Source organism: Capricornis sumatraensis, chromosome 1, assembly GCF_032405125.1.
Source record: "Capricornis sumatraensis isolate serow.1 chromosome 1, serow.2, whole genome shotgun sequence".
In the NCBI taxonomy this organism is placed as follows: domain Eukaryota; kingdom Metazoa; phylum Chordata; class Mammalia; order Artiodactyla; family Bovidae; genus Capricornis; species Capricornis sumatraensis.
Window position 1 is genome coordinate 57,302,137 of NC_091069.1, and position 23,730 is coordinate 57,325,866.

Genomic DNA, 23,730 nt, shown 5'->3' on the forward strand with positions numbered 1-23,730 from the left:
CGTGGTTCTGCTGTGTTATTTGCCCTAAAGAAAGGGGCAGAGTGAAGAATCCCAGTGCAGTTCAGTGGGCCCATAGGGGGCCTTCCCATAGACTAAGGAGTGCTCACCCCCACCCCCGAGACTGGTAGCCCTCTCGCTGTTCCCAGCCCCCAATTCCTGCAGCAGGAAACCCCAGTGGTCCAGCCTTGGCACTGAGGGAGTAGAAGGCACCTGAAGGGGTGGCTGGGTGAATGACATGTGACCTTTAAAACAAAGATAACACTGCAGTGTGGGGAGTGGGCTGTGTGGCTTGGGCAGCCTGCCAAGAGGCCCGCTCCTCTATGGCACAGGTGTGGGACGGCCCCTCCTCCAGGAGTGAGGCAGCCTGTGTCCCAACAGAATACTTTTCGCAAAATCGGGTTTTTTTGGTACAAAAGAAATGCAAAGGAGATGCGGGGAGCTGCGGAGGCAGGGCCAGCCACCCTCCCCAGACCTCAGATCATGGCGACGCTCTCAGGGCTACAGTTGAGGTGGGTGGAGGTGCTGCTGCTCCCGGAGGACTTGCAGGCCCGGCCGGGGGTGGGCTGCAGCGCGGCCACCAGTGTGTCCAAGGAGACCGCCCCAAACTCGTAGCTGAAGGTGCCGTAGAAGATTAGAATGTCAATGACGAACACCCACTCACACAGGGCTGCCCCATGCTGCAGCTGAGAGCTCTCATGGATGAAGAAGACCCCACCTGGGAGGGGGCTAAGGAAACGTCCGGAAGGAGGTATGGGAGCCTGGTGACACCCTTCCTGGATATAGGCTGGGGCAGAGGACCAAGTCTCAGCTCCCAGGAGTAGGGGGCAGAAGACCAGACTGGGCAGGGGTGTCTGTTCCCCCCTCCCCCCCAGCATCCTGGGTGGTAGAGGGTCTGGGCTACAGGAGGCGTTCTTGGCCACCCCATCCTGGAAGGATACTGAGGATCAGAGTGACAAAGGCGATGGTTGCCAGCACAATCCGCAGGTAGGCCACAGCCAGGTCCTGGGGGGCCGTGGCCCCGTGGTAGGAGAGGGCACAGTGCAGGCAAACGAAGAGCAGGCCAGCAGTGAAGGCCACACCGGTTCCGACATAGTGCAGAGACTTAGCGTGGTCCACCTGGGCCCGGAGAGCAAGCACATATCAGCCTCTCCCCTCCACCCCTTCATCCCCCACCCACCTCGCTGTCCCTCTAGAGGAAGCTGAAAGGCGGGCAGGCGGGCGTACCTGGAAGTTTCCCACCACCACCAGACCCGCAGCATTGGTGCAGCCTGTGATGAGCGTCGTGGTGTTGACCCAGGAATGACGGCTCTGCTCCAGGAGCTGCCCATAGCGCAGGAGGCAGATCAGGGCCACTGGGGGAGGAGAGCACAGCGGGGGCCGGCTCTGGCGCCTTCTCTGGCCCCGATCCAGCCCAGCTAGCTTTCCCCAGATGCTCTGAGGGCCGGAAGAGAATGGACAGGCAGGGGGTGTTCTATACCAGGGTGGCTGTGTGGGAGTCAGCCTTGGGCCTTCATGGAATGCAAGTGAAGTGGCCCCGCTGGCCTTAGCCCTTGGTGCAGTGGGCTGCACAAAGCCAGGGCTTCCTGGGGAGTGGAGGTGAGGGTAGGCTGGACTGGGTGGGGTGGTGGTGGGGCGCCGAGGGCACAACTCACCCATGAAAGCACCCAGGTTGCCAATGAGGCTGAAGAGGCAGCTCTCAGGGGGGTACGAGCCACACTTGCTGAGAGGAGGGGGTGGGGACAGAGTGAGAGGGGCAGAAGCACTGGAAAGCCCCCTCCTGGCCCACTTGCTCTCTCTAGCCTTATCTGCACCTGTTCCTTTGCAGGCCAGACCCTGATGGATAAAGGCCAGTGTCCCTTACAAACAAGTGGCCCCAGGCTGACCACACCTCCCCCCCCAAGGCAGAGTGCTGGGTGTTTGCTGGAGTTGGGAGAGCCCAGGATTGCCTAGTGGACCCCAAGGCTCCCTGGGATCCCTGAGACTGTTAAGGTCCACAGTGGGTCTGACTTCCCTTATGCCAGGGCTTAGGCTGGGCAGAGAAGTAAAGTAAGTAAGTAAAGTCACTCAGTCGTGTCCGACTCTTTGTGACCCTGTGGACTGCAGCCCACCAGGCTCCTCAGTCCATGGGATTCTCCAGGCAAGAATACTGGAGTGGGTTGCCATTTCCTTCTCCAGGGGAATCTTCCCGACCCAGGGATCGAACCCGGGTCTCCCACATTGGAGGCAGACGCTTTAACCTCTGAGCCACATCTAGGTGCCTCCACTCACTAGCTGAGGGAGCTGGATGGATGACATAGTGCAGTCTCAGTTTCCTTGCCTATAAAGTAGTGAAAACAGTAGCTGCCTCAATGCTGGGAAGGTGAAATGACCTTAGGCGGGTAAAGGATTCAGTGCAGGGCCTGGCTCATCCTAATTGGTAAGCAGTGTTGGCATATGTGCTCTTAACGGAATTATTATTTCTGGGACCCAGGGATATGCCTTGGCTTGAGACACTTGGTTGGAAGTTTAGCTGGGCCTTGGGTCTCTGTGACCTGCCAGGTTTCTAGGCCTCACCTGATGAGGGGGATGTCATCCAGGGTGCAGCAGGTCTTGGGGCCCCCTTGCTTCGTGGGGTCAGGAGAGCAGGATTCATTGTAAGACCTGGCAGGTAGGACAGAGCATAGCCTGGGGGGGAGGGGTTCCCTCAGGTTTCTGGGAGATACCCTCCCAGACCTCCCTTGGCAGGGGCAGAAGAGCCCACTTCCCAGGACCCCCGAGACAGAAGCCAAAGGGGCAAATGAGGGTGGGAAGCAGGTAGGTGGGCACGAAGCCATGCCTGGGGAGGAGGCAGGCGCTGCCAATGTCAGAGAAGAGCAGTGAGGCCCAGTGTCTCCATCTGGCTCGAGGCAGCCCCGGCCCAAGAGGGAACAGAGATGAAGGGAGCTTTAGAGTGAGGCTGTCTGCAGAGTGCGCCATACCAGTTCTCCACGGGGCACACGTGGTGGTTCATCACGGCCATGGCATACCTGCGGGAGCACAACTGTCACCCCGCCCCACAGCGCGCCCAGCCTTCCCCCACCGACTCTTCCTTCATTCAGTCTCACTCTCCTTTCTGGGGACTTGAGTTGGGGTGGCCCTGTGGCCCGACGCTACTCTAGAGAACCCACAGCCTGGTCCCAATTCTGAAAGTTGCCCTGGCTAGAAGTGTGTCTGTCTGCACCACGCTGCTGGACAGCAGTGGTGCCAGCTTGTCCCAAGGGGCTGTGGGCCCAGGCGCCAGGCCAGGCTCTGGAGACAGCCAGAGTGACCCTGGGTACCACCCTGGAGCCTGCCACAGGACAAGGGGGCTTTCTGTGTGCCATCAGGCTCCTGTTGGGTCCTGGCTGGGCCCTGTCCCTCCTCACATTTTGTCCCCTTGTTGCCTTCCCCCCATCCCCCTCCGTACTCACACAGTCCATAGGCCAGTGATGGAGAATGCTGACAGGCTGACAGGAAGGAGGATCCAGGCGGTCATGAGGGAGGGAGGCCAGGGTGGTGGTGATGGGGAGGGGGGAGGACAAGAGGTAGCAGGAGAAGAGGGGGTGGGCCGGCAACCTTAAGATACTTCGTCAAAACCATCAGCTGCCCGGGCCTGGTGAAGAGAGACAGGTCAAAGTCCAGGGTCTAGTGACTGGCCAAAGCCGGTGCGGGGAGAAAGGTGGTCAGCACCAGACGCAGGGCTCCCTCTGCGGCTCTGAGCGCCCACGCTTGGGGCTGAGACCCCACCACAACGTGGACACCCTCCGGCATTCACCGGGGGTCCTCCGCGTTCCAGCCAGATGTTCAGACACCGCGGGGCCCTAAGCTCTGGAAAGGAAGCCACCCTCCCTGGCCTGAGGGTCCCGGGCTGGGAGAGGGTCTGGAGTCAGGACAGTCCGGAGCGAGTCACGCCAAGAAAAGCCTGCGAGGGGGTCCGGGGCTGGGCGGAGAGGCAGCGGGGCGCAGGCAGCTACCTGAGCGCCGGCGCCGCGGGGAAGGGGCGGGTTCACGCGGTAAGCCCAGCCTGGTCCCCTGCCCGCCCGCCTGGGCACCCGCAGCCCATGGTCCGCAGCCCCCAGCACCTGTGCCTTCGCAGGTGATCTCTGGAGGTCTGGGGGAGGAAGGGGCCCCGAACGCACCTCCCCGGAGCGTCCCGCCGCCGCGTCCTGCTCGGCCCCCGCGTGGCGCCGTCCCCGGCTGCGGCCCTCGGAGCGACCCTGAATGGTTTAAAGGGCCGGGCGACCCCGCCCCCAGCGCCCGGGGCCGAGTCGCGCCGCCCGCCGGGACTTGGAGTCCGCACCACCCCCGCCCCGGCGCCGCAGATCGAGCCGGGAACTACAGTTCCCGAGTCCCCGCACCCGCGTCATGCCGGAACGGTGGGCGGTGCCCCGACGTGGGGGGAACCTGGGATTTGTGGGCGGTGGCGTGGGACCCCAGCCGAGGAGCATCTGATGCGGAGATATCAAAAGGATAACCCCATCTTCCCTGCTCCTGTGGTGGAAATTTCCGGAGGCGGGAAGCTCCGGGCTCTGCACCTCCTTCCAGCTGCACCTGTGATTGTCACTGCACACGTGGCTAAAGGATGCCTTCCTTTGCCGCCGCCGGGCACATTTTGCAACCTGGACTGGCCGACGGGGACTTCGGACAGCCTCCCTCAGTGTGACGCCCCTTGCCTGCCTCTGTCCAAGGCGAGGCCGGTCTGCAGAGCAGAGAGCACAAAGACCTGGCTGTTCCTTAAGAAATTCTAGCGCCCTACATTTGGCTTCTGCTTTCCTCGGACTCAGCAAAGTCTGGAGGAGAGCTACTTTCATCAGATATATTTTATTTTCAAGGGTACAAGTACACAGAGTACCGTCCAGAAGTCAGCGTCCAAAACATGTTTCCTGACTGCTGAGCACTGGCTTGAAACATCCAATCTAAGCACACCCCCATGGCCAGGGGTTAGGAGGGAAAAGAGAAGAGGACGGCTGGAGACCCAGAGCAATCTGGGAAAAAGCAAACAGGATAGTGTGAGGATAAATTACCCAACAGCTTCACCAAACTTTAGGTTGACTGGAAGAAAAAAGCACAACCCAAAAGCTGAGAATTGTGTTTTATTTGGCAAACTTTCTAAGGATTCCAACCGGGGAGGCAGCCTCTCATAGCTCTGTGGGACTTCTCCAAAGAGGCAAGGAAGAAGTGAGGATATAAAGATTACAAAAAGCTGGTAGTTGGAATATCAAAAGCTTTACTCTTAATTAAAGACTAGTAACCAGACATAATGAATGTAGTGTTTTTCTTTGTATGGGAAGATACAAGAGTCTGGGCACACTGAAAGCATTCCTTTGATATGCACCTCAATTATCTGGGGCCAAGAGCCAGCTTTTCTCCACCTTGAATCCCCTCAGGGTGCAGCCGGGGGTGGCTACAGTGGCTACTCCCTTGATGGCCACATCCTTTGTTTACTGATAGGGCAGGTGACACTCCATACACACTTTAAGGCCAAGGGTGCCCTCTTGGACATTGTTTTCATGATTACAAGAGCAGGAAAGTACTCAAACTGGCAGTCCAGCATCTGTTGGAGTCCCTGTGAAGCAACACCGGGGCCCACAGACCTTTACTGAAAGGAACATTGTGCCCACGCTGCCAGGAACCGGGGAGCTTAAATTCACCAGGACTGGTGAGGCAAAGGTAATAGGCAGAAATGGCCTTGGACTGTGGGGGAAATGGAGTAGATACACTAACCAGACAATGGGGGTGTGCTTCCTTGAGGAAGAAGAAACCTTTCTGAACCTAGTGGAAGGTAAAAATGGAACCAGGAAACCTGTTGGAGGACCCTCTTCCAAACTGCTTTAGGGTAAGTAGTTAAAACCGGGTCAAGAAGTATGGCGGTACAGAACGACCCTGTACAAGAACACCTGGCTGAAGAACCAGGCAGGTATAAAACCAGTCCGCCTTCTGCTGGCCAGGCTTTGTGCCCCAGGACAAAGGAGTGCCTCTGTCTAATTTATGGAGATCACCATCTTCTTGCCCAGGGGTGTTCCCCTGGGAGCAAGCACTTTTTCCCATCTGCCCAATAGTGCTGTGAGCCCTCAGCATTTCCTACCTCTTTGGAAGCCTGGCGATTCTTAATTAACACTTACTATCGCCTGTTAAGTTGCGTTTGCGTTCCTTTTTAGCCTTGATTGTGGGGAAGGCCTGGGAGGACTACTCAGGTTCTAAACTGGCTGTTCTATCCTAAAGTGGGGGTAAGGCAAGCACTCCAGAGCCTTGACAAGGAGGCAGATTTGGCTTAATTGCTGGCTTAATACAACAATCTGAGTAGTCCCTAGAACAGAGAATTAGACCGAGACAGAAGGGCTCTTCAAGGGATGCTGAGAGGGATGAGTTGCATATCAGTAGAAAGTAGGACCAGATGTCTTTAAAAGGCCCTTCCAGCTCCAATGCCATGTGAATCTACTTGTTATGCTCCAACCAGGACAGTCCTTAAAATAGTCAGGCAGAACAAGAGATGAGATTTTCAGTGCTGATTCTGTGCTGAATGACTTTAGGGCAACACGTAGTCTTCACTTCCCTATGTACACAAGTGATTTCACAACTCTTGGCAAAAACAGTACTTATAAAAATAGTACATTTATTGGTTAAAAAGAATACTGTATTTGCAAAGTACCTTCCTTCCAGGATTTTCAAATAAATTTGCAACATGTCATTTTATTCATCCACACAGCAGGAACATTGGAAATGAGAAAACAGAACAAAGTATGGCTTCTGATACGTTATACAACCAGTGCAACCAGTTCTTCATTCTGGTGGCTCTGGGAAGGCAGAGGGGCAATTCACTCTCTTCCCTTCTGGCATCACTCCACCTCCTGGGGAAATTTGGGGTGGGTGCCTGTTTCTTGGTCATATGATTCCTCAGGGACAGGTTAGGAATTCAATGAGGGAACTTAAAAGGTTTCAGATAACTGTCAACATTCCATGATGCTCCTCCCCAAAGAAGGCTCATAGGTAGGAAAGCCACCTGTCCTTACGCTTCTGTCTGCAAAAGGCTGCATTTACATTTGCGAACCAGTTGGGGGCCCTACCTTACCACCAACAGATGGTGCCACATGCACAGTAAGCTGGATACCCACCACTCCACAGGGTTTCTTCTAGTTTCATGGGCTAATCTCTGCATGGCAGCGCCCCTGGGAGTGGAGCAGTGGAGATGGAATGTCCCTTTAAGGCTTGTCCAGAGAGAGAAGCATTTCTTATTGCCCACGCTGGTCCTGCTGGCCGGTTTCCTACTCTCATTCAGGACAGAAAGCTTTATGTTCTCCTTTCCCATCTTGTATTACATTCTTCAAAGACTTTCATCCTTGCCAGCTGGCTGGAACTCAAGTGTTAGTGTTTACTCTCGCACAGCCCCAAACCCCTGCAAACCCAGCTTCCTTCTGTTAGTAACATCACCCACTGTGGCCCGGGACACACAATGCCTTAACATCCAAGGCTTAGCCTCAGTAAATGAAGAACACTTCATTTTGGATGAACGTGAAATATGCTTATTAGGCTCCCAGACTTTTTTTTTCTCCTAGGTGGCTGAGACTATATCTAATCAAATAAGTGCTGATTCTGAAGCAATCTGCCAGAAAGCTAGTCTAATGCTGTAGCCAATGCACGAAACAGCAGGGACAGTCCTCTTTTGAGACAGCTCTAGGGCCTCTGGGAAAAGCCCTGGAAACTGCTCCTTGAGGGCAAGGCACCAACAACTGAAAATAGCTGAAAAGACAGCAGGAGGCAAGTCCAGTAAATATACTGGAGAGTAGGACACCATCTTGGACTGCAGTGAGGGGTGAGAAGCAATGAGTGGAGCTGTCAATGGGCTGAGAGCTGTCAGTAGAGAAGCATTTCGGACACACCTGGAGCCATGGCAGCATCAACACCACTAGGCCTGCCCTGAAGGACAACCTCTCACTTAAGTACCAGGCTTAGTGCTTCCTATAGTTGTGCAGCATAAACTAGCTAAGAATTAGAATGCTTTCTTGGAAGATATTTTATATCCACTCAATTAGCAAAGCGCCTCAACAAGTTTATACGTGAGATGTTCCCATCAGTCTCTTACCTGAGAGTGTGAGGATTACACAATCAACACACAGAAGGACAGAATTGGTACGATTCTCACAACACAGGGTTGGAGGCTAAACTCTAGAGGTCATGCCCCCATGGACTTGTTTCTAAATTCTATAATAATTCCAGGAAAACAGGCCATCCAGCTATGAGAAGACAAACCCAAAAAGTATTTCCAGACTAGGAAGCCTAAGAGTTTCGGTGAAATCCTATGTCCAAGTGAGAAAATCAGCTGAAGATATGCAAGACGAAAATGTCTGGTGCTCCGAGGTGCAGGAAGACAGGGGACAGAGTATGGCACAGTCTCCTCAACCTGGGCGGCTCTGGAGGGTAGTTAACCTTAAGAGTCAAAAGGCACTTCCAGCCGGGCCGAATGGGGGCAGACTTGCTCCCCTGAAAGAGAACTGAGCCCAGGACCGGCCGGTTTAAGGCACTGGCTTTGGGCCAGCTCTGGGAGTCAGGATCATGCTGGTCCTTGTTTGCCTTCACAACCAGGCCCTTCTAATTTATCCACCTCACTCACCTTCCCAGCGAGCTGTGACTTGCTGCATTTTAATGATGTAGTTGAAGTAGCTGCCTTGCCCCATTTCTGAGCTGGTAGATTTTCAGGGCTGTAGGGCACAAAGCAAAAATGCCCTTAGATGTCCTTTATGAGAAAAGTTGCTGAGAGGGACCAGCTAGACTTAATCTTGAGACCCTGAGGTGAAACCTCTGGGGCAGGAGGAGTGTTGGTCTGAAGTCCCAGTGCTCATGGGCTCACTTAAATCACCCACTTCAAGTCACTGAGGTTAGGCCCATTTGCTTGGAACCGTCGTGTACGGGATAGCTGGTGGATTTCTCAGACCTTAGTCCAACCCTTGTTAAGAAGAATGTTCACTTCAGTGAAAGCAGTGATTTCCCGGGATCTTTGGTATTAGGATCTCTTAGGAGTTTTATGTACTCTTGGGAGGTAGCACAGGAGAAAGAGAGCAGGGAAGGGAAGATAAAAGAGGCTTGCTTAGTTCCCTCCAGGACACTTTTCAGGCTCCCCTCCTTTTCCCAACTAGGGCTCCAAGTGAAAGAGAAACTGTTAGTTGCTAAGTTGTGTCTGACTCTTCTATGACCCCATGGACTGTAACCCGCCAGGCTCCTCTGTCCGTGGAATTCTCCAGGCAAGAATACTGGAGTGGGTTGCCATTCCCTCCTTCAGGGGATCTTCCTGACCCAGGGAATTGAATCCGGGTCTGCTGCATTGCAGGCGGATTCTTTACCGTCTAAGCCCTAGGGCTCCAAACAGGCAATAATTGCTCAAGTTGAATTTGCCTTTGTATGGACATTCAAGACTGTTAAATCACATCTGGAAACACAGTTTCTGGCTTGTTTTGATAGTTCTCCTTTAGCCTGAGCACAGATGGCCTGTTCACAGCTAGGGATCAGGTGGGAAGCTGGAATTATGTAGTCCTAGCTCAGGCAGGTTTTGCGGCAAAAAAACCTCACAGTTGAGTTCTGGCATCATCTTTCGAGACTGGGCGAAGTGTGGAGCATGGGAGAAACCTGCAAAAGCCATGTAAGGGGAGGGAGACATGCTTGCAAGTAGGCATCAAAGGAGGTCTCCCTTGACTGGTATCAGAATTACAGGCAGAGCTTGCCAGAAAGGCAGAGGCCAGAACCCCCACATCCAAAATCCTTAGCAGCTAAAGGTGGGAGGTGGGGGGGAATGTGACCGATGCATTGGGAGACAAAAAGATGAATGAAAGAAGAGAACAAAGAAACGCCAGAAAAGATCTAGGAAACCCATAGAAGTGAACAGAAGGTACAGAAGTAAGGATCCATAAATAGCAAAGAGGGCTCACGGAGCTGGGTGGAGCAGCAGCGGCCAAGTGCCCTGGGGGATATGACCTTGGTGAGAAAGCAGCACTTTGGCACAGGGTTTCATAAACCTCAACTCTCCCCAGAGTCTTTGCTTCCACAAAACCAAGCTAACCAAACAAAATTCTCAAAAATTTTCAGAATATTAGGGTGGTCAAATGGGCCAGCATGTAAGAAAAAATGGCTACAAGGGAGATGGCCAGGTCCAGTCCCTGTGACACCCTTTTCCTGTGGATGTGGCAGCTTTGGTGGGGGTACAGGAGTGTCTTAAGATCAGCTCAGACTGGCCCCAGCACCCCCAAACTAGGGATGGCTCCCTGGGCAGCGACTCCAGTCTGTTCAGTGTCGGCTCTGGCGCTTTGCAATCTCCTCCTGGATGCGCAACTTGAGGGCTTCTCGCATGAGTGGCTCCAGAGGCGTGTGGGCTGACACCTCCTCGCTCACCCTTCCTGGATCATCATCCTACATGAAGGAAGAGTCAGGAAGCTCAGGGCCCAGTCTCTTCTGGAAAGGTGGCCTGCCCTGTCCCTAGACAACACTCTCACAGATCTCCGTGGGACTCACAACTTCTTGCCAGTGCCTGTCATTGCCCAGGTGTCCCCTTAATAGTGATTCTCGACTGTGGGCCACGTGCCCTTCCCATCGCCCGCTGAGAATCACTGTGTGATGGGAGTGGCTTGTGCTCAAAAGCACCGCCCAGCAGTCTGTGCTCCCATGTGAGACAGATACTTCCCACCAGTCCCTGAGGAAAACAGTGGCTCCGGGTGTCACAGTGATTTCTACCACGGCCCAGGACCCTCAGGCTGCAGCTGTTTCCACCAGGCGTACCTGATACACGATAACTGAGGTGATGTCTCCGCTGTCCGCCTCATACTCTAAGCAGAAAAGCTGATGGCCAGGAGGCTCTGGCTCAGAGCTGCCACTACTGCTGCTTTCACCGGACTCCTCACAGTCTGGGTTGCTTGGATGGGTAGAACCATCTGGAGGGATGAACCAGAATGAGAGGGAAGAAAGGAAGGCTGCTGGAACCCTTGCCCAGAGATGATACAGGAAAACAGACTGTAAAGAAAACCCGGTGATCCAGTGGTTGGGAATCTGTCTGCCAAAGCCGGGGCAACAGGTTCGATCCCTGGTCCGAGAAGATCCCACATGCCTCAGGCCAACTAAGCCTGCGCACTCCAGAGCACAACTACTGAGCCTGTGTTCTCGAGTCCGGGCCCCAAAACAAGAGGAGTTACCGTAATAAAAAGTCAAAGCACTGCAAGTGGAAAGGAGCCCCTGCTCACTGGAACTAGAGAAAGTCCGTGGGCAGCAACGAAGACCCAGCACAGCCAAAAATAAAAAAAGAAAAAGCTGAATTTAGGGGAAAAGAAAGCACCAGTCTTCTCATGGACCCAGAATGTGTGTGTGAAATGTGCTGCCTATCAGGGATTTTATTCACCTTTGCACAGTCACATCACACAGGAGGTACACAACGCACATCTGTCTACAGTGTTGGAAGGTGGTAGAGAGGTGGACTGCGCTCTCCCCGGGTTCAAATCCAGGCTCTGCCATTTACTTCCCTGAGATTTCAGGCAAGTTGCTGAACCTCTCTGTATCCGTTTTGCAGACTGTGAAACACAAATGATAATGGGTTCCCATCTTATGGGGTCCTCTGAAAGCTAAATGAATGAAATGTATACAACCTCTAAAGGCACTCTTAGGGAAGATCAACAAATTTAGCATCATATGTTATCTACTGTAATTGCTGGGTCGAAGGGGAAAAAAGGCCATTAAGTTGGTTTGGGCTTCATTCCACAAGTATGTCCTTGTCGCCTAGAGCAGTGCCAAATTTTTTTTTCTGTTAGGTGACGGGAATACGAAAATAGTGTGGCGGAGAGGAAGCGAAAGACAACTTGCAGACTCCCAGCTTTGTCCGGTAATAGTGATGCTTCACTTGAGCCCTCTGTGTTCTACGGGGAGAACCACTAGCGGCGACTGGGGACCATCGAGGTAGATGTTCCGAGAAGGGACGAGACGAACTGAGCCTTGGGGGCTAAGAAGTAGCTTTTTCCCATATAGGAAAGAAGAGTGCACTGAGGCTGAGCCGGCGCCAAAAGAGCGCGCGCGGGCTCGAGGAAACAGGCGGGTGGGCGGCCTCACCTCGGTGTCGCGGCAGGTACACTTGCAGGTCGGGCTTTCGGGGCCGAGTGGGCGCAGGCGTGTGCCGCCTCCTTGCCTTCTCCTTGGCCGCCTGCTTCACCTTCTTGTCGTAGTCGTCCCTGCGGGGAGCCGAGCGGGAGTCAGGGACGGCCGGGCCAGGCCAGGCCGGGGCCGGCGGCGGTGGCGCGGGGCGGGGCGGTACCGGGCGAGCTGGTTCCGTCGGATGTGGTGCACGAAGCCGTGGCTCATGTCCAGTCGCCCTCCAGGCTTGTAGCAGAGTCCCGATCCGGGACTCGGCGCCGCTTCCATCTTAACCCCTGTGCGCGGAGCCGCCGCCGTCCCTGCCTAAATGCCCCCAACGGCCACCCTCGCGCCCCGAGAGCTCAGCACCGCCCCTCGCTCGACTTTCGGCCTCTAGCCCTGACGACGGGAAAAGGAGGGCAGGGCCGAGCTTCTCTGCGCGCAGAGTTCCAGGCGCCGGCGGGGCGGGGCGGGGCGGGGCGGGGCGGGGCGGGGCGGAGGGACGGGACGGGGCGGGGCAGGGCAGACGAAAATACTACAAGCTCAATTTCCTCTTCCTGGCCGGGGTTTTCCTTTTGTGACACTATCAAAAGGAAAAGAGGATTTAGGTTTAGTGCTGATATATCAGAAAATCCAGAAAAACACAAAGCACCCATCACACCACTCAGAATTCGCTGTGGAGCCTTCCCTTCCTTTTTCTTCTGCTGGGATGTGTGACACTCTATCACCAGCCGTGGCATAGGCCGACTGTTGAACCCAGCCGTGCCTCAGTTTACTCATTTGTAAGTGGGGGCACTGACAGCAGCTACCTTCAAAGAGATCCTGAGGAGGTGAGTGCCCGGGCTGGGCACACAGCGGCGCCCTGGCCTCGCAGCCCAGCCTCCGGCTCTCCAGGGACCACCAGCGGCTGACACTCCTCCCATCCCGCCCAACGCCCGATTTCTGCGTACTTTCCCGCCGCCCGGTTCATCTCGGCACCCACCGGATCGGTGTCTAAACTCTCCCCGTGGGTGGCCCCAGGGCCTTTCAGATATCTGAGCCTGTGCCATTTTTGGATCCTCTTTAAAAAGAGACAAAACTGGGAGTTCATGAGTAGAACAGGGACAGACTGGTACATACACACAGTTGAATGCCGCTGAGCAACCAAAAGAAGTGAGTTGTTATATACCCAACAAGGTGGATGAATCGCAAAACAAATAGGGGGAGAAAAACAGGCCAGGGATTAAGAAGAGGACTCGAGTGTGCTTCCGTTTGTATAAAACTCTAGAAAGTGACACTGATCTGTAACAACAGAAAGCAGATCAATGGTCAGGGCAGGAAAACACTTTTGGTGAATGGTGACTAAATTCGTTTTATATATCTAACTATATATATTTGGCTGCACCGAATCTTAATCGCAGCCTGTGTGATCTAGTTCCCTGATCAGGGGGTCAAACCCAGGCCCCCTGCTTTGAAAGCTGAATCTTAGCCACTGGATCACCAGAGAAATCCCTAGGTTCATTATCTTGATTGTGGTGGTGGTTTCAGAGTGTATACATATTTCCATCAATACTCAGCAAAATGTACAACAAAGTTAGTGGAGGTGATGGAATTACACTTGCGCTATTTCAAATCCTGAAAGATGATGCTGTGAAAGTGCTGCACTCAATATGCCAGCAAATTTGGAAAACTCAGCAGTGGCCGCAGGACTGGAAAAGATCAGTTTTCATTCCAATCCCAAAGAAAGGCAATGCCAAAGAATGCTCAAATTACTCCACAATTGCACTCATCTCACACGCTAGTAAAGCAATGCTCAAAATTCTCCAAGCCAGGCTTCAGCAATACGTGAAACTTGAACTTCCAGATGCTCAAGCTGGTGTTAGAAAAGGCAGAGGAACCAGAGATCAAATTGCCAACATCCGCTGAATGATGGAAAAAGCAAGAGAGTTCCAGAAAAACATCTATTTCTGCTTGATTGACTATACCAAAGCCTTTGACTGTGTGGATCACAATCAACTGTGGAAAATTCTGAAAGAGATGGGAATACCAGACCACCTGACCTGCCTCTTGAGAAACCTGTATGCAGGTCAGGAAGCAACAATTAGAACTGGACATGGAACAACAGACTGGTTCCGAATAGGAAAAGGAGTACATCAAGGCTGTATATTGTCACCCTGCTTCTTTAACTTATATGCAGAGTACATCATGAGAAACGCTGGACTGGAAGAAGCACAAGCTGGAATCAAGATTGCCGGGAGAAATATCAATAACCTCAGATATGCAGATGACACCACCCTTATGGCAGAAAGTGATGAAGAACTAAAAAGCCTTTTGATGAAAGTGAAAGAGGACAGTGAAACAGTTGGCTTAAAGCTCAGCATTCAGGAAACTAAGATCATGGCATCTGGTCCCATCACTTCATGGGAAATAGATGAGGAAACAGTGGAAACAGTGGCTGACTATTTTTCTGGGCTCCAAAATCACTGCAGATTGTGATTGCAACCATGAAATTAAAAGACATTTACTCCTTGGAAGGAAAGTTATGACCAACTTAGGCAGCATAATAAAAAGCAGAGATATTATTTTGCCAACAAAGGTCTGTCTAGTCAAGGCTATGGTTTTTCCAGTGGTCATGTATGGATGTGAGAGTTGGACTATAAAGAAAGCTGAGCGCTGAAGAACTGATGCTTTTGAACTGTGGTGTTGGAGAAGACTCTTGAGAGTCCGCTGGACTGCAAGGAGATCCAACCAGTCCATCCTAAAGGAAATCAGTCCTGGGTGTTCATTGGTAGGACTGATATTGAAGCTGAAACTCCAATACTTGGGCCACCTGATGCAAAGAGCTGACTCATTGGAAAAGACCCTGATCCTGGGAAAGATTGAGGGCAGGAGGAGAAGGGGACGACAGAGGATGAGATGGCTGGATGGCATCACCGACTCGATGCACGTGAATTTGAGTGAACTCCGGTAGCTGGTGATGGACAGGGAGGCCTGGTGTGCTGTGGTTCATGGGGTCGCAGAGTCGGACACGACTGAGCGACTGAACTGAACTGCACACTTTAAACGCGCTTTTTATTGTATATCAATCACACCTTAGTAGAACTGTAAAGTAATTCAGGGTTGTGGAAGGGGTCATGAAAATCACAGGTCCTGAAGCTTCAGCTTTATTGGCTCCACTCTCTAGTTTCTCTCTGCTCGTCATTCTCATTTTTCTGTGATTCCTCTAAATGTGGAATTAAGAGTCGCCAGGTTGCTCCAAGAAGGGTATGACTTGGGAATGTCGCCTGGTTCTGTGCAGGGGTGTTGATCTTTGAGTCCCGGAGACTGTGGAGACGACCTCCCTATTCTCGTTTCGGGATACAAAGTGTCTTGAAGACACCGGGCGTCCAACGACAGCTTCTGTTATCCAGAAATCCCCAGTCAGTAAAAGGTTCTTGCCTCTTTAAACCGGAAAAGGGTAAAGTGTAGTAGATCCGCCTACTGGTCTCCGGTGCGCACGCAGCAGCAAAGAAGCCACAAAAGGCACAGTACTTCCCCGAAGTTCTCTGCGGCGTGATTTGTCCCCGTCGGCGACTCGTAGAGAACCTTGGCCTCCATAACAGCGCCGCTTCTGATTGGCTGCTTGCCGCGCGCTCGGTCTTGTCTGGAGGCTGCGCCCGGTGACTCGGCCGGTAGTGGCGATGTCCAGCCGGTCCAAGCGGGAGTCTCGCGGTTCGACCCGCGGGAAGCGCGAGTCCGAGTCGCGGAGCAGCTCGGCTCGCGTCAAACGGGAACGAGATCGGGAGCGGGAGCCCGAGGCGCCGAGCTCCCGAGGCAGCCCGGTGCGCGTGAAGCGGGAGGTCGAGCCGGCGAGCGCGCGCGAGGCCCCGACGCCGGTAGTCCCGGCGGTGAGGGTGAAGCGGGAGCGCGAGGCCGACGAGGACTCGGAACCTGAGCGGGAGGTGCGAGGTGCGCGGGGCCGGGCGCGGGCTCCTCTCTCGCGTTCTTCTTTTTCTCTCTACAACCTTCTCTCCCCGCGGGAAAGTCACACTTTACACGCGATCCGACTCGACTGCTTTTTAATGAGGACTTTACTAGTCTTGGTAATCGTAGCTCTAATGTTTCTAGCAACTTTAATAATAACAGCAGCTTTCGTTTATCGGATGCCTAGCTTCGGGGCCAGGCTCTTTGTTTTACAGGTGTTACCTCCTTGAGTTTTTACAAAACACCTGAGGAATGAGCCCTGCTGTAATTTTGAAATCAGACCATTCAGAGTGGAGCGCCTGAACTCTGGGCACTTGGACTACACTGCTCTGTCACTTGGGGTTGTAGCTGCCAGGAGGTTTGGATTCTAGTCTGGCCTCTGAGACTGGGTCACTGGTTTGGGAATCTGGGTTTCATGTGTCTGTCTCTCTTTAAGTCGATGGAAGGAGTACTGGAACCCATGAGCTTTGAGAGCCCTGTCAGTCACTTCTGTGACTGTACCCTCTGCCTTCTGCTGGACTCATTGTGCTTCTCCTGGTAATTGCTGTAGATCTTTTGTCCCAGCCTTGGTACTCTGAAGTGTGTACACTGTTTTCCGACTTGCTGATACCTTACCAGTCACTAAGGAGGTTTCTATCACGTCTGAAGCTTTTCCTGTTTAAGCTCAGTTAATCTTTTCCATATCTGAACTTGGAACTTCTGATTTGAACATGTTTCCTATATACTTGTTTTCTGGTGAGTTAGCAGGTAAACATATCACTAGGCTACACTGTAGGGGCAGTGGTCTTTGTTCCGGGATTGTTCATTCTCCAAGACTTTATGATTCTGTCTCTGTGCCTGTTTATCTGTTTAAGATTATATTCTTGGGGAGTTCCCTGCTGGTCCAGTGGCTAAGACTCTACCCTCCCAATGCAGGGGGCCTGGGTTTGATCCCTGGTCAGGGAACTACATGCCACTAGATCCCACATGCCACAGCTAAGAGTTTGCATGTTGCAGTGAAGATCGAAGAGTCTGCGTGCCGTAACTAAGACCTGGCACATCCGAATAAATAAAATAAATACAAGATTATACTCTTATATTAACTCTTAAATTTCTTGCTCAAGGTTTTGCATTTGACATATTTTTGTATTATGCACAGAGTCTAGGATCGCACCTTGCTCATGAAAAGTACTTGATAAACATTCTTTGAATAATCTAGTAATTTCAGGGTATTCTTTGGTTTCTTTTCTTATATATTCTGTCAGCCTCAGGTTTCCCTTTCTCTGAAAGAGAAATTGTTTTTCAGATATTTTGCTTAGTTGTGGTCAGGAGATTGTTTTCTCTGGGACAGATTAGGATACCAGTTGTGGTTACTGTCTTATTTCTTTTTTTCCTTTTATTTTTATTGTGAAATAGATCATAGGTACTAAGATAGACTAAATGTCATGCACATGTATAGTTTAAAGAAGAGTGTGAGTATATAGCCTTAAATCTACCACTTGTCAAGGATTGTGAAGGGTCTGACCCTATTTGTACACTACCAAGTTAGCCTGGTAGTGGCTAACTTGGATGGATGGTAGTGGCTAATGGTTTCATGGGTGCTGTTAGAAGACTTTGAACTACTGGGCCTCAGACAGCATTCTGCAGCAATAACAGTAGCCAGAATATAGCATTGTCATGGTTTCCTAAGTTAGTTCCTATAGTGCAACATGATGAGAATCCATACTCACGGGGAGTGGGTGCACAAGACAACAACTCCGAACCTAGAGAACCTGAATCTTCTACAATGGGCCTTGAGCTTGCCTCGCCTTTGTTCTGTAAGGACACACGATCTCTGACTTCCAAGGCTGTACAAACAAACTTCACTATGCCAACATCTTTGGCAAGATAGTCTGGAGGCGGTCTATACCTCTGGTCACAGTATATGCAGAAACAGGAGAGAGCAATGCAGAATTGCCTCCTGACACTGTTCAGCTTCAGAAGCGGTGCTTAACTAGTACCCTGTTGTTGTTGCTCAGTCGTCTCCGATTCCTTGCAACCCCACGGACTGCCGCACACCAGGCTTCCCAGTCCTTCACCATCTCCCGGAGGTTGCTCAGACTCATGTCCATTGAGTCGGTGATGCCATCCAACCATCTCATTCTCTGTTGCCCCTTTCTTCTCCTGCCCTCAATCTTTCCCAACATTAGGGTCTTTTCCAATGAGTCGGCTCTTTGCATTAGGTGGTCAAAGCATTGGAGCTTCAGCATCAGTCCTTCCAATGAATATTCAGGGTTGATTTTCTTTAGGATTGACTGGTTTGGTCTCCTTGCTCTCAAGGGACTCTCAAGAGCCTTCTCCAGCACCACAGTTTGAAAGCATTAATTCTTCGGCACTCAGCCTTCTTTATGGTCCAACTCTCACATCTGTACGTAACTACTGGAAAAATCATAGCTTTGACTACACAGGCATTTGTCAGCAAAATGATGTCACTCCTTTTTAATATGCTGTCTAGGTTTGTCATAGCTTTTTTCCAAGGAGCAATCATCTTTTAATTTCATGCTGCAGTCACCTTCCACAGTGATTTTTGGAACCCAAGAAACTAAAATTTGCCACTGTTTACACTTTTCCCCCATATATTTGCCATGAAGTGATGGGACTGGATGGCACGATCTTAGGTTTTTGAATGTTGAAGTTTAAGATGATACCTTAGAAGGTCCAACAGGCCCCTTTCCAGTTGCATCTGCCTTCCTTGCTTACTGGGGTAGTCACTGTTCTGAAGTTTTTCTGCTTTTACTTTTATTGTTTTATAGTTTATATATATGTAAAACTATAGATATAAACTATAAACCTGTATAGTTTATATATATTTACCTCATGTATATATGAGGTAAATTATAGTTTCACCTCATATATATCCCTAAGTAGAGCTGTATTTTATTTTGTATTTATTACAAGTGAAATCATACTATATATAGTCTTCTGTTTTGCCTATTTTTTTTTTTTTAACTAGTCATATTGTTGAGGTTCATTCAGGTAGATGTTCATGGCAACAAAGTGTTCTATTGATATGTGTGTGTATGCTTAGTCCTGTCCAACTCTTTGTGACCCCATGGACTGTAGCCCACCAGGCTGCTCTGTTCATGAAGTTTTCCAGGCAAGAATCCTGGAGCAGGTTGCCATTTCCTCTCTTCCCAACCCAGGGATCAAACCTGATTTCTCCCGTTTTTGGTATGTGGTAAGCATTTTGCTTGTTTCCAGTTGGATCTCTTTCAAATATTGTAGCTATAAATATTTTTTAGTAAAATATTCTTAATTCACCTGGGTGAAAGTTCTCTAGGGTAGATATAAGTATTAATGGAAGAGAGATTGCTGGGTCAAAGGGCCTGTGTATTTTCAGCTTCAGTCTAGCTGTACTATTTTCTAAGAAATTGTCAGAGTTTACATTCCCACCAGCAGTCTACAAGCCTTCTCATTGCTCCTCATATTTGCCAACACTTGGAATTGCTTGATTTTGTTTTATCCTCTCTGGTAGCTGTGAAGTGGTATATTATTGAGCAAGGGAATTTGCATTTTCTTGGTGAGATTGAGCATCTTTTCATATGTTTGTGGGCTGTCTTCCTCATTTTCTGTTGGGTTGTCTTTTTATAAAACTCTTCACCGGATTTCTTTCTGTAATTGCAAGCAATTTCTTTGTTGGTTTTATGTGTTTCAAGTATACTGTCTCAGTTTGTAGCCTGGTGGCTCAGGCTATAAAGAGTCCGCCTACAACGCAAAAGACCTGGCTTCGATCCCTGGGTTGGGAAGATCCCCTGGAGAAGGGAATGGCAATCCAGTCCAATATTCTTGCCTGGAGAATCCCATGAACAGAGAGTTATAGCCTATGAGGTTGCAAACAGTTGGACACGACTGAGCAACTAACACTTTCACTTTCCGTTAAAGTGGGCATTTTGGGGTGTTTTCAGGCTATTTGTAACGGAACTCGTCCTGATTTGTTTTTCCCGTTTTTGTGTTTGTTTGTACTGGTAGTTGACCCTGAGTATGGGTTTCCCGTTTTCAGAGCTTTTGATGATTTTCCTTTCAGCAAAGAATGGCCGCGTGGATTCTGAGGACCGGAGGAGCCGCCACTGCCCATACCTGGATACCATTAACAGGTGGGTAGCACACGGATGCCTGGGACAGCCGACATACAAGGGAATCTTTGTAGAAAGTTCTTTGTATTATATGATATGTTCAGAAACTTTCTCTCTCCTAAAGCTTTCTGCCCAGAAAACTGTGCTTCTTGCCAAGTTTTTTTAATCTTTCCCCTCAGTTTAAAGTGTCATCAGAGGGCATGTTGTTTTAGGGTGGCACATGCAGAAAGAGCTTTCAGCTTGTTTTGAAGTTGTATGAGGAAATAAAAGCATATGTGGTATCAATGGCAATTACCAACTTACATTTTTATTGAGCACTCAGTATGTGCTCAATAAGATGATGCTATGAAAGTGCTGCACTCAATATGCCAGCAAATTTGGAAAACTCAGCAGTGGCTACAGGACTGAAAAGGTCAGTTTTCATTCCAATCTCCAAAAAAGGCAATGCCAAAGAATGCTCAAACTACTGCACAATTCCACTCATCTCACATGCTAGTAAAGCAGTGCTCAAAATTCTCCAAGCCAGACTTCAGCAATATGTGAACCGTGAACTTCCAGAAGTTCAAGCTGATTTTAGGAAAGGCAGAGGAACCAGAGATCAAATTGCCAACATCCACTGGATCATGGAAAAAGCAAGAGAGTTCCAGAAAAACATCTATTTCTGCTTGATTGACTATACCAAAGCCTTTGACTGTGTGGATCACAATAAACTGTGGAAAATTCTGAAGGAGATGGGAATACCAGACCACCTGACCTGCCTCTTGAGAAACCTGTATGCAGGTCAGGAAGCAACAGTTAGAACTGGACATGGAACAACAGACTGGTTCCAAATAGGAAAAGGAGTACATCAAGGCTGTATATTGTCACCTTGCTTATTTAACTTCTATGCAGAGTACATCATGAGAAACGCTGGACTGGAAGAAGCACAAGCTGGAATCAAGATTGCTGGGAGAAATATCAATAACCTCAGATATGGAGATGACACCACCCTTATGGCAGAAAGTGAAGAGGAACTAAAAAGCCTGTTAATGAAAGTGAAAGAGGAGAGGGAAAAAGTTGGCTTAAAGCTCAACATTCAGAAAACGAAGATCATGGCATCTGGTCCTGTCACTTCATGGGAAATAGATGGGGAAACAGTGGAAATAGTGAGAGACTTTATTTTTCTGGGCCCCAAAATCACTGCAGATTGTGATTGCAGCCATGAAATTAAAAGATGCTTACTCCTTGAAAGGAAAATTATGACCAACCTAGATAGCATATTCAAAAGCAGAGATATTACTTTGCCAACAAAGGTCCGTCTAGTCAAGGCTATGGTTTTTCCTGTGGTCATGTATGGATGTGAGAGTTGGACTGTGAAGAAGGCTGAGCACCGAAGAATTGATGTTTTTGAACTGTGGTGTTGGAGAAGACTCTTGTGAGTCCCTTGGACTGCAGGGAGATCCAACTAGTCCATTCTAAAGGAGACCAGTCCTGGGTGTTCATGGGAAGGACTGATACTGAAGCTGAAACTCCAATACTTTGGCCACCTCATGAGAAGAGTTGACTCATTGGAAAAGACCCTGATGCTGGGAGGGATTTGGGGCAGGAGGAGAAGGGGACGACCGAGGATGAGATGGCTGGATGGCATCACCGACTCGATGGACGTGAGTTTGAGTGAACTCTGGGAGTTGGTGATGGATAGGGAGGCCTGGTGTGCTGTGATTCATGGGGTTGCAAAGAGTCGGACACGACTGAGCAACTGAACTGAACTGAACAGTATGTGCCTGGGCTTCCCAGGTGGCTCAGTGGGTAAAGAATCTACCTGCCAGTGCAGGAGATGCAGGAGACTTGGGTTCAATCCCTGGATTGGGAAGATCTCCTGGTGGAGGAAGTGGCAACCCAGTCCAATATTCTTGCCTGGCAAACCCCACCGACAAAGGAGCCTGGTAGGCTACGGTCCGTGGAGTCGCAGAGTCAGACACCACTGAGCACGCACACACATGATGTGCTAGGTACTGCTCTTGGTGCCTGGGATTCAGGAAAGGAAAAACAGACAAAGACATGTCCTAAAGCAGAGGTGGTCATCTCATCCCAGTGCATTCTTTGATCCCCCAGATGCGTTACAGGATGGTTTTTCACTTATGCTCTAGTGTAGCCTTGACTACTGGACTGCTTTTGCAACATTGGAATTGCTCTTCACAACAGTGGAATTGTCCGTGTGGTAGGCATAAACCACTTGTGGCTGTTGAGCACTTGAAATGTGGCTTGAGGAACTGAATTTTAAAGTTTATTTTAATTATTTTACATCAATAGCTGTGTGTGGCTAGTGGCCCCTTTAGTGGACAGTGCAGCTTTCCAGGGACCATTAACGATTAATGAGAGTTAATGCTTGAGAAGGAAAACCCTTGGCACCTGTGGATTTAGTAGAGGTAACTTTTTTTAAATTACTTAACTTGCCTGGTACTCACCGTGACTTTGCAGTTGAACAGATAGATCTTTTTGTAGGTATTCTCGTACAATTCTTCAGGCTTCTGACTTTATTTAATGGACAGAAATAAACTTTTCTTTTATGAAAGGGGTTATTCACTCTTTTTATGTCCTTCATTTTATGTCTTTTACTTTGGAATGTTGTTAGCACCCTGTGACTTTGGTCCTACTTGTGGCTTTTCCTCCAGAGAAAGTAATGGGAGATTCTCAACTGGTTGTGGATACTCAAAGAGGGTCATTGGTAGAGACACCTTTGCACTACTTTGGGGGTTGGTGGTTTGGGGCTCTATATTAAATATCTAGGTGAAAGTATTAGTTGCTCAGTTGTGTCTGACTCTTTGTGACCCCATGGACTGTAGCCCACTAGCTTCTCTGTCCATGGAATTCTCCAGGCAAGAATACTGGAGTGGGTAGCCATTCCCTTCTCCAGGGAATCTTCCCAACCCAGGGATTGAACCCGGGTCTCTTGCACTGCAGGCAGATGCTTTACCATCTGAGCCACCAGGAAAGCCCGAATGTCTAAGTAAGGAAGAGTTAATGTTCCCCATAATTTGCATGTGATTGTTGACCTGTTCTTGGAAGGATGCTGCATGACGCTGGGGAGCATGGAGCCAACGGCGCTGCTTTACTCAGGTGCTCGCCTGGGCCACCATCACCTTTAACTGTTTCTGTTTTGTTTTCATCTTCTTAGGAGTGTGCTGGACTTTGACTTTGAGAAATTGTGTTCCATCTCCCTCTCGCACATCAATGCGTATGCTTGTCTGGTGTGTGGCAAGTACTTTCAAGGTAAATAAATATTTTGCATTGTGTTTTCAGCACTAGCCACAGGTCTGTGTGCTGACTGTGTGCTGTGTGCTGGCTAGCCACAGGTTTTTGTTGTTGTGGTTTTTTTTTAAGAGAGTAAGTTGCTGTTAAGAGTCATGTCTAATAAACTTTTATCTTTGTTCCCAGGAAATTGGAATACTCTTAGAAAATCCATAGGAGGTTCTCTATTTGTAAGAATCTGAATACATGTGAAAGGGAGAAAGAACTTGCCACGTGTGAGACTGTGTGGGAAATCTCAGAAGTTCTAGTTTTATTATTATTTTTTTAAGGTGGTGGCTTTCTCTGCCTAATGCTGGTCGTCACGGGTGAAGGA

General features: G+C 50.1%; 3 protein-coding genes across 4 annotated transcripts in view; 1 reads left to right on the top strand and 2 right to left on the bottom strand.

The window, feature by feature from the left end:
• Nucleotides 1-27: 27 nt before the first annotated feature.
• On the bottom strand, nt 28-4,182 carry TMEM150A (transmembrane protein 150A). 2 transcript variants are annotated; one of them, XM_068978828.1, is made up of 8 exons: nt 4,137-4,182; nt 3,429-3,610; nt 2,958-3,005; nt 2,554-2,640; nt 1,653-1,720; nt 1,225-1,352; nt 939-1,116; nt 28-715 (listed from the first exon to the last, which is right to left on the bottom strand). In XM_068978828.1, exons 2-8 carry the CDS (start codon nt 3,491-3,493, stop codon nt 474-476), a joined length of 816 nt encoding a protein of 271 aa, XP_068834929.1. In that variant the 5' UTR covers nt 3,494-3,610; nt 4,137-4,182; the 3' UTR covers nt 28-473. The 2 variants fall into 2 exon arrangements, with proteins under 2 accessions (XP_068834929.1, XP_068834921.1); XM_068978820.1 differs by having other exon boundaries at nt 1,225-1,720.
• Nucleotides 4,183-10,269: 6,087 nt separating this feature from the next.
• Nucleotides 10,270-12,381, bottom strand: C1H2orf68 (chromosome 1 C2orf68 homolog). The gene is made up of 4 exons (XM_068977177.1): nt 12,275-12,381; nt 12,073-12,191; nt 10,759-10,910; nt 10,270-10,392 (listed from the first exon to the last, which is right to left on the bottom strand). Exons 1-4 carry the CDS (start codon nt 12,379-12,381, stop codon nt 10,270-10,272), a joined length of 501 nt encoding a protein of 166 aa, XP_068833278.1.
• A 3,371-nt stretch (nt 12,382-15,752) lies between these two features.
• Nucleotides 15,753-23,730, top strand: part of USP39 (ubiquitin specific peptidase 39) — a 36,873-nt gene continuing 28,895 nt past the window's right edge. The window contains exons 1-3 of the mRNA XM_068971011.1: nt 15,753-16,020; nt 20,078-20,147; nt 23,284-23,378. Of these exons, the coding sequence (XP_068827112.1) occupies nt 15,753-16,020; nt 20,078-20,147; nt 23,284-23,378 (433 nt within the window). The remainder of the gene's footprint in view (nt 16,021-20,077; nt 20,148-23,283; nt 23,379-23,730) is intronic.